The following is an 18,099-nucleotide window of genomic DNA, read 5'->3' on the forward strand; positions in this document are numbered from 1 at the left end:
TTCCAATTTTTTAACAAATAATGTGGCATTACTTTGCAATAAAGACCGTTGAGTCTCAATTGCATTTAGGCCTGAACTTTTACTGAGTTATTCTGACTCATGAATATAATCTGATCAAAGTCATTCCACTGCGCTGTATGTTCAGGGTTGTTGTCCCACTTGAAGGTGACTCTCCACCCAAGTCTTTTGCAGCTTCTAACAGGTTTCCTACCAGAGCTGCCCTGTATTTAGCTTCATCCATCTTTCTATCCACTGCCTAATGAAAGTCCAGATCTATTTTTGAATCAAAATTTGTGGCAATCTTTGACAATATCTGTTCAGTTACGCTCTCTTCCAAATCTAAGCTTAGATTATCTTGCAAAAGAAGAGGAACGAACAAAAATTTCAGTTGCAATGTTAGTAGAGACACAACCAAAAATCCTTGCTGCTGTAAATACAGCAAAAATGGGTCTATGAATACAAATGCAGAATGTGCATGTGCAAATACTTCTGTAATATTTTGTGTTGATGTATATGTACTTAAGCAAAATGTACAACTTTATTGGTTGCTAGTTTCTCTAAGTTATTAATAAGGCATATATGGATATGTAAAAATACTTATACAAAGGTCTTATAGGCTAAATATGCGCGTGTGCGACCCATAAACGGAGGACTTAGCCATCCACACAGCCGTCCCAGGTGCAACTCTGGCCTGTGGACCTTTGCTGCATGTTTTTGCCCTCTTTCTCAGCCCCCCTCCTGTCAGCCTACTTTCACTAAAATGCTACTAGTGTCAGAAAAATGAAAATGGAAAAGAAATTGGTTATAATTCATCTTACAAGTTTGCTTTGTGAATTTCCTTTGCTGAATATTTCCTGACAGTGGAGACCAGTTTGACTCTCTTGCTTCTGTTTTACTCTCTGCTTACATTTCCTGCTGCTCCATAGAATATGTTGACAATGAGAAATCCTCACTTCTTCAAAGTCCACCTTAAATTCTTTGAAAGTTACAGGTCCGCTTGGCAATGAAAGGAAATGAGCTGCTTCGTGTTCAGGTTTAATTTTTGCCTTTTCTTATTCTTCACCCTTTTGCTCTCTTTGATCTATTGCAACTTCACCACAACAACAGTGACAGGGCAAATTAAAAACCTTAGATTTTATAACATCCAACCTAAGAAGGTGATTACCATGTGACACTGTGGCATGCAGATGTACATTAGAAGGCTCTCTGTATTTTGTACATTCTGTTCCACATCACTTTAGACACTCAAGGAGTGTTTTACTGTCGCCCCCCTGTGGTCTAAGGAGAACAGTGACGACAAACCGGTCTACAGGAAAATAACCAAAACACAAGAAATGCTTCTGCAAAATATGTAATTTCAAAAAATACCACAATATTTGTTTAGCTCTAATAAAACAAAACCGTGATTGTTCTCAAGTGTAATTGTCAGTTGTTTTTTTTTTGCCAAAAGTTTGCAATTTTGCCACAATTAACCAAATTATTATCTACTGATGTGATGTGACGTGAGGAGTCCAATTTTTGAAGAAACAGAATTGTTTGTTAAAAGGGACTGTATTAGAAGTCAAAACACATAGAAGATTTATTTTAACATACAAAGAGGACATGAAGAAACTAACAAGTCTAACACTGACTTTACTAGATATAGTGAGGGAAAATGTTGAATAACGAACAATATAATCACAGTAATTAAACACAATGAACTTTTGTTAAATGTTTTCAAGAATTCCTGTTAGATCCTGTAAAAGCAGCTACATGTACAGGCTGACTAATTTAGGACTAACGCCGTAGTAAAAGGCTTGGAAAATCTGGGGCTAATCTGCACAATGTAATGAAACTTTAGAAGCTCTGCAGAAAGACATGGGCTGTTGTTTTAAAATCAAAAATAATCCCAGCAAGAAAAACTAGGTATGAGTGCTGTGACTATAGGACCCCTAAACATCAGGAATTTTATTTAAACATCCCAAATTTGTGTTGTCTGTATGAAATCTCCTGTTCACTGCATGTTTTGTTAGATAACATTTCAAAGCTCAGATGGATGGGGGCAAAAAAAGAGCATACAATAACACAGGTATAGATTTTTAAAATGTATTTGAACAAGGCCTAATAATTTAGTTTATTTCCTGCTCACAGTTTGCAGTGGCTGAGCTTAAATACCAGAAATGTTGAGAATATATAGTCTCAAAAAAACAGGTGGACTCTTAGTCTCAACAATTACGATGAAATGTACAGGCTGACTAATTTCAGACTAATATCCAAACAACTCGAGTTTTACAGCATTTAAGTTATGATCCATAAAAGCAAACTAAAGTTCAGCAGCGCACCAGATCCAGTGTGAACGTCTCAGAAATCTCTGGCGCCATCTGGTGGCAAACTCACTCTGTTTTTGTTTATTCTCTAACCGAGAGAATTAAAGGGATGGGGAAAGAAAATATTATAAATTATATAATTTGCAATATTCTGTTGTATAAAACGCAAAAACAAAGAACAGATCAGCTACAAAGTGGCTGATAAGAAACCAGATTTCCATTGCCGAGCGACTGAGCAGTGATCCTAATGAGACATTTTGAAAATCTCCTGTACTCTGAATCTATAAATGTATAAATAGTTTGCATTTACAATCATTATACTCTTACTTTAGGTTGATCAAATTCACTATTATTGATGACAGGTGTGTGAACTCCAAAACACTGAATGAAACAGTAGCGGTTTAAAGGACTGGTATGCTATTTTTAACATCTATACAGTACAGTCTTTGCCCTTACCGCATATTCTGTCATTTAAATATTTTTTTTAAATTACATTCAACCTTTGTGTGCATCTGTATGCTTCCATTGTGCCTGCCACTTTACTGCAGGTACACCTTAATATCCCCACCGAGGGGAGATGAAGGATATGTCTATTCTTTTAAACATGTACACATTTATGCAAGCAGGTTGTTGAGGTTTTTGAATTTATCAATTTTGCCAACTTTTTTTATTTTATTTTTTTTGCCATGGACAGGATGTTTTGTCTCATTGTGGGAAAAAATTTAAGTGGTTGTCTGATTTCAGTAAATTATGAAGAGATTAGATTAGAGTAGACTTTATTGACATTACACAGGTACAGGTACAGGTACAAGGTAACGAAATGCAGTTTAGGTCTAACCAGAAGTGAAATAGCAGCAAGTGCAGGATAAACAATGGTTCCATATGTACAGGACATGGATGCTGAATAAATATAGAGATGAATACTGTTATAAACTGAATTTTACTGATAGATTTGTCTTATGAATATAATATATAGATAACTAATATTGTGAACTAAATTTACAGCTGGATATGTACCGAACATAATATACAGGTGGATATTACTATAAATAGAGTTTTTACAGATATGTACAATAGTACATACAGATGGCTGTTACTATAACAGAGTTTAAAGGTGAATATGTACTATGAATATATATACAGATGGCTATTACTATAAAATGAATAAATAAAGTTTGGACAGAAGCTATCCGCATTAAAGTGCAGAGGAAGGTAATTGCATATTACAGTTAAAATACAGTATTAAAAATGTATATGTAAACAGTTGGTACTGTAAATAAACAGTCGGCAGTGCTAATCAATAGAGAGAAGAGAGCCGCCGTGTGAGAGCCACGTTTTCATAAACTTTTCCTTTAACAAGTAAACATTCTGGAGTACATGTACCATCACGCTTGATTACACATAACTTAATGAATGGGTGCATTTTTGCTGCTTTCCTTGCATGATTGTTACCTGTGGTTGTTACCTGCATCTCGGCCGAGTCGTCAATAGGCTCGTTAGAAATGTTGAGAAAAACACATACATGTTGAATACTTCTTTTTCCCTATTATATGTGTATTTATGTAAACTGTTTTCTGCTAAGATGCAGGAGCGCAGTGGAAGGATCAACTTATCAGTGAAAGTTAATTAGCAGCAGACGTTTTTGTCCCCTCACTGCACGAAAAGCACAGGTGGGCTTCATGGCAATAACAGTGACAACGGGCTGTTTAGTGGCCCAATAAACCTCGATGATGACCCATCATGAACGGCCCTCGGTCCTTATCCCAAGCGGACAGCTGTCAGCATTAATATACTGATGCATGTCCATGAAGCACACCGTCAAGTCCTGCTCACCCAGATGGTGCTAAAAGAGCCAATGTTTAAAAAAAAAATGTTTTTAAATCCGGATTTGAGCGCAGAATATATGCAAATTCAGATTTTTCATCAATCTATTCATACTGCAAAACTTATTTTAGTTTTTCTAGGTTCTTTACTTATTAAGTTCCCTTAAAAGACAAGCACCCTGTGCACTGGGCTGTGCGTCGTCCTCTGATAAATCGTTGGCTGAGACCTTTATTTGCAGAGAGAAACCTGAGCGGCCCCAGCAGGAAACTGGCTTCTCTTCAAATAACCGGCCGACATTAGTGTGTCCAAGCAGTTGTGTTGTTTACACACTTGCATGTATAATTTATGTCAATATGATGGAGCTGCCTGACTTACCGGCTCCATCACCGTTAATCTGTTATCAACAGCCGGGAGCAGGACATCTACTGAACGTACTGCTGTGTAATCAAAGTCATAACCGGTCCTGTCTTTCATCCAGCAGCAGGCGCTTCGCCGTGTTAGTTTTCACATGCAGTAAAAGCAACAACAACAACAACAACAAAAAACTCCCTTAATCAGTTTTGATTGAGTTAAAGTGGAGAAAACATTGAGTAGTTCTGCTGAAATCCAATCAGGCCACAGAGCCCTATGCATCTTTATCTAATGGCAGGACAGCCATCTCAGGTTGCCAGGGGTCATAGTGACGATAAAAAAAAAAAAAAAATCTCTCTGCACACCTGAACCTCGTTGGTGTTAAAGCGATGACCAATGACAGCAGAGAGGAGGATGAAGAGGAAGTGGCCCAGGTAGCAGACAACAGGTGAAAAGGTGAGTTCCCATAAATAAACTAATGCCCTTCAAACACAATTCAGATTCTAAGCAAATACTGGAAGATTTAGCAACACTATCCTCTGGATTTTATATAATTATTTTTGTCCGACACAAGTTAATCCTCCAATTTAGAGTAAGAACAGTTCAGGCTGCGTCTTCAAACATGCGTGTCGGTGATGTGCTTCTGTGTGCTACAGGGGTCGGCCTAGTGGACTTGGCAGACAATGGAGCTCTGGCTGTGCAAAAAGAAACCCTCTAAAATATAAATGAGGAAATCTACACCTGTTTCCAAGTAACCAAGGCAGGTATTGTGAACTGTGACGAATGCCAGCGAGCGTGCGTACACACTGGCTGTTGGGCTTTCATGCACGCGCAGCACCATTTCCTAGTTTCACCTGTGCCGACGCCGTGCTGGGACGACAGCTGCTGCTAACCTGGTCGTCTTGAGGGAACGGGACTAAAACGCTCAAAGGAGGAGTATGAAAATCCTTCCACGTCGGCTCTGAACAAGTTTTCTGTGTTTTACTGTCTCCTGAGAGTTTCCCCCACATGGGAACAGGTGTGCCGAGGCCCCACTGAGACGTCCCGGAAGGCTGGAAGAGGAGACTTGGTGGAGGGTGGGCGACTTGGAGCGGCGGAGGTCTTCGCAGGTGTTTCCTCTCTCGGGGCTGAGCGTTGGTTTGTGCAAACATGAATCCCATGTGGAAGACTTACAAAAGCAAAGTGATGAAGACTCTGAATCCTGAGTATGACGAGGACACGGCAGAGGAGGTAAAGGACAGAAACCTCACAGGACTGCTGATGCAAAGCTCAGATCTCTTACTTTTGTATATTTTAACACAACTAGCTTAGCTGCACCTTGCAGGCTGTTGTGCTCACAGTATGAAAGACTCTCAAAGACAGAAATGACCTTAATTATCCTTTTTTATCTAGAGGGTTTTAGCTCGATTTATGTATCTGAGCACAAGCAGAGACCTCAAATACAAGAATATCAATATAATAAAGAGGATTTTATTTTAAGATTAATTTTACAGGGCATTGTACTTTTTTAAGCCACTTAATTTGGGCCTATTTAGAATTTAATTCAATTTTATTTACATATCAAGTCACAACACATGCTATCTAAAGGCGCTTTACAAAAGAAAAGAAAATGAATGAATGTTTTTTTTTTTTTAAAAAAAAGGACATTAGCTGTAAAAACAATTGCAAAATGTGAAAGTATATTTCCTATAAAAAAATGGGAAAATTAATGCTTTTGGTTTTCTACCTTCTAACCCTCACCAGCTCCCCTCCTGGGGCTAAAATCTGAGGCCTTCTTCAGTTAAAACGGCCACAACAGGCAAATTCATCTTGGGCAATATGTCACTGGTGGCTTTACAAAAATCCTATTTGTGGCCCAGAATTTCGATATACGGGATAACAAATAGTTGTCTATTTCTAACTCCTGCAACCTGACTTTGTGGTGGAATGGCTACAGACGGCGTGGTGCTGCTGACCCAGATCTCTGCGGAACAGGGAAATCCGATCCCAGTCCAGGGGCAGAGAAAACAGATTAGTTGGCCTTGTAGTGACTGACTGACTGACGGGGCATGAGAGAAAGCCAGCAGAGTCCTCGGGTGCATTCTGGGATCAGCCAGCTGCCATCTTCAACCTGTGATCTCGCTGAAATGCCAGAGTTCCTGCAAGGATGAAAAACAAAGCACTGCGTGTCTGGAGAGGACTTTGATAAGTCGTTTTAGGACTTTCGTCATATTTAAACAGCTTTTTAATTTGTTTTATTTGCAATGCATTAAAGCAAGACCCGTCTGAGCGAAACAACTGTTCTCTTTCCAGTTTCACACAACGCAATTTATATGAAAGCAAGATTTGACAGGTGCTTCTAGCAGGGGGTCTGCTAGTGTTTCTGCAGGCTGCGGTATCCAAAGGGTTACACTAGATGGCGAAATCTGTGCAGAAGCCCCGAGCTCGGGCCTCAACACTGGATGATGGTGAAGGGCATTGATTCTGTTCATTGCTGCTGCAGGTCACAGAGGTGGAACATGACATGAGTCCGATCCAGGAGGACGAAGGGCCCAATGCCGTCTCCCAGCTGGCCAGAAAGGTACGTCTGCAGCTTTCACTGCAAAGTCTCAATACAGTGACGGTCAGCAGGCGTAATAATGGAGCACTTGGTGTGATACTTGTCTTTGACAGGAAATGAAATCAAAGCTCTTCCTTTGCGTTTATGGACTATTGTGTTTTAAAACCAGAAATGTATCCCATAATTTAAAAATGAATGGATCGTATGGACAGGTTCTTCTTTAGAAGGCCTACTCAATATTATTTCTTTTATTAATTTCTCGAGCTGGATTATCGAGCTGCATCAGGACATCCATCACTGATCTTTAACCTTGTGTGTTTGCTTGCGTGTCCAGATGCAGGGGGCTGGGGCCAAAAGCTGGAACAGGTTTTCGTCTCTCTTCAACAAAGAGGATGAGCATCAGCTTCTGGAGGAGACTGAGAGCCCGCCAGTCGCTGACCAGTGAGTACAGAGTGTGTTTATGTTGTGGTTTTTATTTTTTATTTTTTTTTACTTTCAGCTGGATGTTTTTTATGCTACAGACATCATGATCAGTGATGGTTTTTGCATGACCTGTGCACTTGGTGAGACTGTAATGCTGGAGTCAAATCCAGGAAATCTTCTAAATTATTGGGTGTTATTAAAAGGCAGTGCTGTCCCTTGCAAAGAGAAAAAAATGTTTCTATTCTCCTCTGCAGGGGCGGTTCTATACAGGGGGCCAGCAGGGGCCAATGCCCCTTTAGAAGTGGTTATGGCCCCTGTACTAAAGACATAACATTAAATACACTTATGATTATTATGCACTGGTGAGGAAACCATGACTGATCACCAGTGTTGTAGTACTCGAGTCCGAGACTCGAACTCGAGTCCGAGTCATTAGCTAAATTTAGAGACTCGTGACTTGACTTGGACTTGAGCACTGATGACTCGAACTTGGACTCGGACTCCTACATTCAGATCATTCTGACTCGGAAATTGAGAAAAAGACTCGACTTTTTTTTATATCATTAGGCTATAATTTTAATATGTCATTAGAATATTATTTGGTGTATGATTTTAATATCTAAATGTCGTACCGCGCACGTGACGTCACCATCTCATGAGCAACGCCCCTTGCCGCTAAGGTTGGGCAAACAGTGTGAGAGCGCACGTAGCAGCCAGCCATTACGCATGCAACAGATACGATATGATCGACTTTTCCGCTGTTAAACTTTCACAAAAGGATGTCCAGGCGCCCATTTTACTGGTAGAACTGTGGAACAACATACCAACGTTCAGCTCAAACGATGGCTTGAGTGTCGAGGTCTTAGAAAGACGGGCCGAGTTGATAGAAAGGTAAGTTGTTGTTTTTCTCCTGCTCGGCGTTCATGGCATCAGCAGGCGTTTTTTTTTTTTTTTTTTTTTTTTTTCTGTTTGTAGTCACCGTCCAGGAATCGGTATAAATTTTCTGGCCCGCCGAACAATTTAGTCCGGCCCGGCGGCCATGCATTATCATTATCCAACGGCTGTATCTCCTCGCTGCATCGAGCGATATGCATCAGATTTGTTGTGAGTCATGGGGGAACGCTGCCGAACGCGTTTGTGGGAATCTCCCGGTGGACGGGCGAGGAAAATGCGTGACAGCATCTGCGGTGGCGGGCGGACCCTGCCCGCCGGCAGGCACCGCGGCGGTGGCCAATAGGCCGGAGTGCGCTTGGCTGCGAGGGCCGATCGACGCCGCTTGCGGCTTTAACATCCTTCATATGCGGCCTATCAGCGTACCTCGAGTCGCTGTTGCGCGTCCCATAACAACAATGTTTAAAAACCATGGTTAGGAGACGTCTTAGACTTGGAAAAAGCGGTAGTTTTACCGAGTAAAACCAAGGGTAACTACAGCGAAAGAGTTATTAGTGCAATGGAATGTTACTGCTTCATGTCATACATCACACGTCACGGCATGTTCCTACAACGAACTTGGATCAATAGTGACTCGACTCGGACTCGACTCGGATTTTTTTTTAAATGACTTGGACTTGACTCGGACTTGAACACTGGTGACTCGAACCTGGACTCGGACTCGAGGCATAGTGACTTGACTACAACACTGCTGATCACTTTGACCATTTATTTTTTACGTTTACAATGTCACTCTAACAAGGATTTCAAAAAAGAGCATAGATTTTTAAAATGTATTTGAAAAAGGCCTAATGGTTTTTAACTTCCTGTCGCAGTTTTAAGTAGCTGGGCTTAAATATCAGAAATGTTGAGAATATAGTCTCATAAAATCAGACAGGACTTGTACAGTCTAAACAATTACGATGAAATCAGTTTGAAAAAAAATTATTTATATGCATTTATTATGTTGCCTTGAAGTAAACTCTGTAAAGCATCGCTGCATAAAATGTTTTGCTAAGGGCCTAAAATGAAGCAAGAGTTCATAATGAATCATTTAATAATGAAAAGTAAAAAGTGAGGGAGCAACGTCATCAGTATCTTCATGCCAAATATGTCAAGTTCAGTCTGTTGGGATCAAACAGAATAACTTGGAGCATATTTTTATTTTTCCTAACTGCACTTGATAGTTGGATTTATTGTGTGATTGAAGCACGAACAGGTTAAAGTTTGCATGAATGGGGGGCAAAAAAAAAAACCCTTCACCCACGACTTTTCTTCAACTTTCAGTCCCCTCGCAGTAAAACCTGAAGAACCTCCTCGACCAAACAGACGCACGGGATTCTGGGATAGCTTTGCGACCAACTGGGCTGCAAAGAAGCAGGCCGAAGCTGCTGCTGCCGCCTCGGCTGAAAGCGAGGGGGCGGCAGAGGCAGGAGAAGAAGGGCCGGCACAGGCCGCTGTGGAGGAGCAGCAGGACGGCCAGGCCGCTGCCTGGAGAGGAGACGGAGGCAGGAAGCAGCAGCAGCAGCAATAACAGCTTCTCTAAGTACGTCTCCCTGGGAGGAGGAGGAGGAGGCGGCGAGGAAGCATCCTTTAAGTGGAACTTTGTTACCAACAAGCTGGCAGAGCTGAAGACCAAGGGTATGGTGAATAAGACCGACTGATGACTTCAAATGCCTCCTAACATCCTTACAAAAGGTTTCAGCAAATTATATTTAGCTTAACTCGCTTCAGGTTAATGCCATCTGATTTTTTTTCAGGTTTTAAAGGTAAAACTGCAATAAAACTTTTTTTCTAACCAATGAATCTTGAAAGAAGGGATGCTATGAGTATAACTTGTCCTGGACTGAATATTAAACTACACCAATACCAAGCAGAATAAATGTTTAGGGGCTGCTCATTTAAAAAATGAAAGAAGCCTAAATGTTAATCCTGTAACAAATGAATTTTTGCCTCAGTAAGGGGCAGGTTGCTCTGTGTATGTTTCTCTTTGTAAGATGCAGCCTGCAGTGAGGTGATGTAAACAGGTTTGTTGCTGTTCTCAGTAACTCTATAAAACTTCACATTTGGGGTTCCTTTGGCGAAATCTTCCACCACAGTGCTTCTCGAACAATGAGGAAAAGGGCCGTCTTACCTCTCAACAAACGTAACTTGATCTGTAGTGTAGGAAGAACTGGATTAAGAGATTAAGGGCAGCGATATTTGGATTAGCCTAGGATCAGGTCACTTAACCTGTTCAGAGAGAAGGGGGGGATTACAGCTAAAAGGTCCGTAAATCTGGCAGAGCTATTACATGATCTGCAAACCCTTACAAAGGTATTCTTTTTCTGTGGTTAATGTGAAATGAAAGACTAAAACACGTGTTTGGTAATGACATCTGAAATCACGACTTGAATTTTCTAATCTTCAAGCTGAGACTGAAATGTGCAATGTGTGAATTTTATTTCTGCGACAGGAGAAAACGTGGCTCATGTTCTTTAGTTCTGTTTCTTGTTAGTTTTGACTTGTATGTATGTATTTTCTGTTTTTGTTCTGGTATGACAAAATAAAGACTTTCACTGAATGTTTTGAAGTCTTGTATGATAATTGCCATCATAAGCATGGCGTTGCATCCTGTATTCACTTCAAGATTTTATAGCAGTAACACAAAGTTGTGCAAAGTTTATAAGTGGAAAGGTTTTTTTTTTTTTTTTTTTTCTTGTCTCTTTTAGATTTGAGTGTTTAAAGACTGAAATGTTGCTTATTTTATACTTGGCTCAGGCAGATTAGATGAGGATCATCTGTTAACACCAGTTTAAGTTGTGACAACGCTTCTCATTTTCAGTTCTGGCCCTTCCAACTCATGGCTTTGCTTGCAGTTCTGTGTGAAGGTTTCGTGTTGTCAGTCTGCAGGAAGGTGATCCTTCGCCCCAGCCTCGTCTTTCGCAGCCTCCAACAGGTTTTCTTCAAGGACTGTCCAGCGTTTGGTTCCATCCATCAACCCAGACTAGCCTCCCTTAAGGCAAAGCAAGGCATGCCCACAGCATAATGCTGCCACCACCATGTTTCACCATGGGGATAGTGTGTTCAGTGTGATAGTTTTCCACATATAGGTCAAAGAAGTTTCTTTTGGACCTATCGGATGAGAGTATTTTCTTCTACAGTATTGCTGTGTGCCTGACAAAATACGGTTGGGCAGTTTCATCTTCTTTTCATTATTCTATAAATAGCAGATTCTGGTTTCTTAGGCCGTCATAGAACAGCTGGCTTTATACTGAGATTACACAAAGTTGGACTCTAATTAGGTGACTTTTGAATCCGATTGGTTGCGCTCAACACAGGCACCAGAGCCAAGTGCAGAAATACAAATGGACATCACACTTTTCATTTCTTTTTAATAAATAATTTTGAAAACCGTGAATATTTTTCTTCCAGATCTCAAACATTCCTTACTTTCTGTTGGTTTACCTCATAGAATCATAATGAAATCTTTTGAAGGATGTAGCTGTAGCATGACAAAATGTAAAAAGGTATGACTACTTGTATAAGGCACTGTAATTTAATCATACCCCTGAAAAAAATAAAAACTGAATTTAATAGTTGGCCGGTTTTATAGCTAGTTTTTAAAATGTTTTTAAATATCTAAATCTGTTACTTCTCTATAAAATATTAATATTTAGGTCATAAAAATAGTGATGCCCATAAACAGGGTTATTTAACTTTTTTAAACAGTGGAAATCGTTTCACTTTTTTAAAGTCCACATTTGTTTATTTTATCTTAAATGAGCCTTACATTGGCTTTAAGTATGATTTTCTAAACTAATCTTTGAAGTGTTCTCTTGACCACACAAACAACATTATTTTTTAGATTCAATCATTTTCTAAGCTAATTATTTTGTCTCAGCTCTTGAGCTTTTTTTTTATTATTTTGGTATATATTTTTTTCTGAGGTAGTTTTCTGCATCTCAAAAAGTCAGGCGTCACGACTCCAAAGTCCCTCCCTTGACCACCAGGGGGCACCCTTCACCTCAAACCTTTGTTAAGCCCCGCTGCTCTCGTCTCCTTTTGCTGCCATTTCCCTCCACCTCCCATGGAAACCCACGTTTATTATAAACTGATCGTATCCTGTGTCGAAAATAGCTTCCCCTCATCTCCTGTTTCCTTCGTCTATTTTATTTCCTGTTTTTTTTCTTCTTTACTCCCATTTCCTCCATCACTATTAGGTGTTTACTCAGATACAACACAGCTTCCTTTCCCCTCTTCGGGAGCCTTGTAGGGGTTTCCGTTTGAATTTGATAATCCACTTTTTAAATAAATGATAAAATCTATTTTAGCAAAAGCACCAGAAGCTCAGGCTGATATATATTTTCAAACCATTTTCAGCATCAGTCAGATTTGAAGCTGTCATCATGGATTCTGTGAGACTCACTGAGCTGCAGTTGCTCTGTCCACACGTCCATGCAGTTGTCAGTCCCACTTTGAATCACGGTAGATCTTTCCCTACTTTCAACTAAGCAACATGCTCCACATTTGGAGCTCCTTTTTTTATTTAACCCTCTTATAAAACAAGGTCTGGGGAGAATCAGTTCCCCTTCAAACGTAATGCCGTGGTCCATATCACAGTTATAAGATATAAATGGTGTTTGTAGAGCATGAAACATTAGAAATGATACATGTGACAGTTATTATTTTTTTAGAAAATGAGGCTGTGGCTTAACTATTATTTGTAGTGATTGCGTTTAAACCCATCTAAGAAAGCTCTACAGTAACGAGCAGCTTAAAAAAAAAAGCTAGAAAGATTGTATTGGTACACAAGCACAGATAAACCAAAATGTACATTTGGCAGGATTAAGAGACATTTCACATTTCTCAACAAATTGAAAATTCCTTTAAATCTGTTTTTTACTAAAGTCTAAAGTCCATTAAAAAAAAGCAAGACATCATAAGGCTGTTAGTCTCTTCCAACAACATCCAATAAACAGGTTGAAGGTTTTCATCTACTTTGAATGTATTTGAATAACCATGAGATGTTGGTGAAGTGTGTCGCACCCACTCTGGGTGAAATGGCCGTGTTGAACTATTTATTGGCTGAATGTGGAGCTGAACTTCTGTAAAGCCTCCACAAGTAATGTATTTTTTAAAAGAAGGAAGCGTTTGCGTTTATCAGAATCAAAGTCTAACTGGATTGCAGAGATAACAGCAGAAGAATAACAACAGGTGAACCTTCAAACCTCGGATTGTTTCATATGTTGGTGGAAAAATAAATCCAGTGCTCTCAAGTTTAGATTTTACTAAGTTGGTCTTTTCTTACTTCTGTTTTTTATTTCTGCTGCCTGCACACTTGGTTTCATTTTACTAATTACCAAACCTGAATTCCTTCGCTCATTATCTTGCTCAAAGCTCTTTGTCTGGTCTTTTTCAGCTGCTTGTTTTTTTTTGCTTTTTGTTCCCCCACTGCCCAGTTTTCTTGGGTTTCCTTACGCCGTGTCACCTTTCATTCCTGTGGAAAGGAAGATCTATATTTCAGCACACCTGCTCCCTCTGGAGGCCTGTTTCTATTTGGAACCAGCAACAGCACTCGCACAATAGACTTAATCATTTTAACAGTTTTACACAGACGTTACGTCTAAGATCACTGATGTTGCTGGATGACTTATTTTTGAGTTGATGCAGAGATCCTTTATAAAAACAGACAGAGAAGGAGGTCCATCTAACCTGGTGAAATGATGGAAAGAGGAATTTTACAGGACTTCTCATCTTATTAATTCTCTTAGATTGTTTTTTTTGTGGAAATATTTACTATCAGTGTACTTTTTGGATTTTTGAGGGGTGGTATTGATTTTTCATGGAAGTTGCTTCCATCCTTTTCCATCTTGCTTTTATACTTTTAAAGATCTATTGTTACTCAAGCTTTTCTTGAAGGGGAATGATGACCCACTGGTTAGAGCAACACGCTAGTAGTACTTTGAGAAACCTGCAAGTGCTGGGTTCAAACCCCACAGACCGCCACTCTGGGTCTCTAAACAAGACTCTTAGCACCAAATGACTCCCCGGGGCGCTGTAAGCTGCTCCCGAAGGGATGGGCTAAATGCAGAAGACACATTTCGTTGGAATGTACAATTTCCAGGATAAATAAAGATTTCTTTTTCCTTTCTTGGCCCAGATCCACTATATTGCTAAATAAATTGGCAATATGACAATTAATGAAATCGGGTGTTCCAATCTTTAGCTACAACCCCACAGACTGTATGTGGGATCTAGATTAGCCTAAGAACTGTGCACAGAGAGCCTCTTTAAATATGTTTTAATAGCTGAAGAGCTGCATCGAAGCCTTAAATCACCAAGTGTGATGCTAAAACCTGGTGATACAGTGGGTTTAAAGCTTTCCACCCACTGGACTTTGTATTTTTTCTGTCTGGCAATCCAATAGAGAACTTTGTTCTTGGCAGCTGCAAGTAGAAACAGCATTTGCCTGACTCAATTTTATCGAGTGTAAAGTTTGTTGGAGAGGTGAATCTATAGAGCGGAACTAGTTTTAAAGACATTTTGGACAATTTCATGCTTCCAACTTTGCGGGAACGGTTTGAGGATGGCCGCTTCCTGTTTTAACATAACTGTGCATCAGGTCACATTGTAAGGTCCATAAAGACACGGATGAGCAAGTTTGGTGAGAAAGAACTGGACTGGTCTACAAAGAGTCCTGACCTCAACCTGACTGAACACCTTTGGGATGAACTAGAAAAGAGGTTTCTCTTCCAAAGCCGGTCCCCAAACTCCCAAACTACGCTTCTGGAACTATGGTCAGAGAGGTTCATAAACACATTTCTAACCCTTGTAGACAGTCTTCCCAGAATAGTTGAACCTGTTGTAATAGCACTTACGAGAGCCTTTTGTATTAAAAACATGCATTTAAAGCGTAATTTATGTGCAAACACATAGAGACATAATACTTTTGGCAAAAGCAGACGGCGGCCCAAAAAAAAAAATCCAGTTTTGTTGCGCACACACAGACAGGCCAGGTTAAAGGTGTCCAAATTTCTCTCCAAAGTAAAACATCTTTTCCTATTAAGTGTTGAACATCAGTGCTGCGCAGACATTTCCGTCTTTACGGAGAAACAACATCTTGCTTTTTCTCATGCTGATAAAGGCTTTGCCCCCCCTCCCTCACAGTGCATGTCAGCATCAGCTTTACGCTGTGTCAGTCTCTGGAGTAATTCCTGCTGTTTGCGGTCTTCGCTGACTTGTCTGAGCAAGAGGGTTTTTGGAGAAGATGAAAAGATAACAGATTTTCTTTTGGTTTAAAATATTGTTTTTGGGTGGCAGTGCATTTTCAGTTATTATGACTTAAAGATTTAGCATGATAATTTCAGCTATGACTCAACACGTTCTGCTACTTGCACTTTGGCTTTAGGTAAGTGCAAGCTTAAAATAAGTTGGATCAAGGTGAATGAAAAATATTCTCAGTAATAATAAGTAAAGGGTTTGGACATGGGGCGATATGGCTCTGTGCTAAGAGTGTCATGGCCTTGGCGAAACTGTTGGTTGTGCAACAAATCAGTGTCTAGTGCAGGGGTGTCGAACTCATTTTGGTTTAGGGGCCGCATACAGCTTAATCTGATCTCAAGAGGGCCACACGAGTAAACTCATTGCAAGATTAAATAGAACTAATAAAAGTGGACTTGTTGTTGATTTTTAAATTAAATGAATTTCACTTTTACACAATATATTATGAATAACCTCAGCGTTTTTAAGAAAAGTATGTGCAATTTCAACTACTTTTACTCAGTTAAACATTTACTTGTGCATTAGGCATAAGAACTGATCACAGTGATTGTACAATGTTGAAAAACATTTATTCACATTTTTTGGAACTTAAAAACAGATATAAATTAAGAAATTATTTAAAATCAATTTTCCACATCTGAAGCTCTGTGCTACCATCACAGCTCCCCTTGTGGACTATATAGGAACTGCAGATTTTCCATTAAACGAAGTACATGTTTTTTCAATTATTGTTTTAACATTCTCATCGTTTTATTTTCTTATTTCTTCTTGTTCTTTATTTCCTTTCCTACTTTGCCATTGTAGTGTCCATAGCATTTGAAATATTTCCTGCATGAATCATAATAAAACTATTCACATTCATAAATCAAGCGGAGCACTATAGCAAAAGCAATACTGCTCCACTTGTGAAAGTAAAATCTAATGAGCTCTTTTTGGCATTAAGACAAAAATTCTTATTGCCACATTGCCAGACAGGACACTGTATGTGTATGTATGTATGTATGTATATATATATATATATATATATATATATATATATATATATATATATATATATATATATATATATATATATATATAATATATATATATATATATTTTAGGTCTAGTGCCTATTTGCCATTTTCTGTGCATTGTAGACTTCAGCTGAAGTTGGTATATTATTCACAATGTACAATTTGGAGGTAATTTAAGGGACTATTCAAATGTTAAAGAATCTCGTCTGCATTGGATGAAATTCACAAGTTGGACTGCTCAAACCTTCACTCTACACTGGAGGGGATGACGGGGGTGTAGGGCGGAAGGCGTGGCTCACTCCAAGAGTTAACTCTGTGAACATTATGTAGAGCTTTCTTAGTCTCACAAAAGTCATTTTTGTCTAACCAAAGCCTTTTAAATGAAAATGTATTTGGGATTTAAAGCCCCCCTTTTTTTAAATTTACTTTCATGTCTAAATGATATTGCACGAGATTTAGGAAGTTTTATCTTCAAGCTCACGGCTCAGGGTTCCGAGTTTGTTGCGGCCACGAAATGAGGTTAATCAGTGAGAAATGCATACAAAACATTTTTTTGTTTTGTCATTACAGGCTTGTTTTGTCTGTAAAATCTGGGATCAAAAGTTAGTCGGAGAGATGATTTACAGGTAGAGTTACTGAAAGGACTGTAAAACCACAAGCTGCTTCCATCAGCCCTCAGAGGCAGACAGAAAAATATGTCTGGCAGCGCTCAGGTATGACAGCGCTGCGGCGGGCGTCTCAACAAACTGTGTCGGAGCTTCGTCTCAGTGTCCTACCTGCAACATTCCCACCTGCTCCAGGCAAATGGGTGGAAACATGTCTGGGGAAAAGCCCTCCAACACTCATTGTGTACACGCTGTAGTCTGGATAGTTAAACATGTCTCCTTTCTTGCATACCGGAGTGAAAATGGAAGGTCTGAGTGTTTTACTAATGATCAACACAGAGTAAATCAGCAGACAATATCATTGTGTTCTTGGTATTTATTGACATATTTCTGCAATTTGGTTTTGAAATTTGAACCTATCAGCCATGTTTCTTATTACAGGTTTTGGGGCTTCTGAACAAAGAAGGCAGCGTTACATAAAAGGCATAAAATGTTTTAATTCAACATTTGCATTCATTTTGGTATCTCTTATAATTAACTTATATTAATAAATTATGTTATTATGTTGTTATGAAATTAACATTATTTTAATTTCTAATTAACTTATAGCTGTCTGGGCTGTCTGGGCCTGCTCTAGTAACTCCTTAATGGCATGAAATGAGTGACAAATTTGACTGTATCATATTATAATTAGGGCTGAATGGGACACTATAGAAATTAATTGAATCTGACTAGATAATTGAATTGTATGTAAATAAATTATAAAATAAGATCATTTTAAATGTAATCCGACAGAACTGGATATTTTTTTCTTTTGTTTTTAAATATGTCCTGTGTAGCAT

The 18,099-nt window shown here is 39.3% G+C and overlaps 1 protein-coding gene across 1 annotated transcript; it reads left to right on the top strand.

Moving 5' to 3' along the window:
* Nucleotides 1-4,955: 4,955 nt before the first annotated feature.
* Nucleotides 4,956-10,362, top strand: LOC105934881 (uncharacterized protein C1orf232). The gene is given in 5 exon segments (XM_021322811.2): nt 4,956-5,711; nt 6,964-7,041; nt 7,355-7,461; nt 9,661-9,862; nt 9,864-10,362. Coding segments are annotated over 5 exon segments (642 nt in total). The 5' UTR covers nt 4,956-5,630; the 3' UTR covers nt 10,038-10,362.
* Nucleotides 10,363-18,099: the final 7,737 nt, after the last annotated feature.

The sequence above is a fragment of the Fundulus heteroclitus genome, chromosome 3 (assembly GCF_011125445.2).
Source record: "Fundulus heteroclitus isolate FHET01 chromosome 3, MU-UCD_Fhet_4.1, whole genome shotgun sequence".
In the NCBI taxonomy this organism is placed as follows: Eukaryota; Metazoa; Chordata; class Actinopteri; order Cyprinodontiformes; family Fundulidae; genus Fundulus; species Fundulus heteroclitus.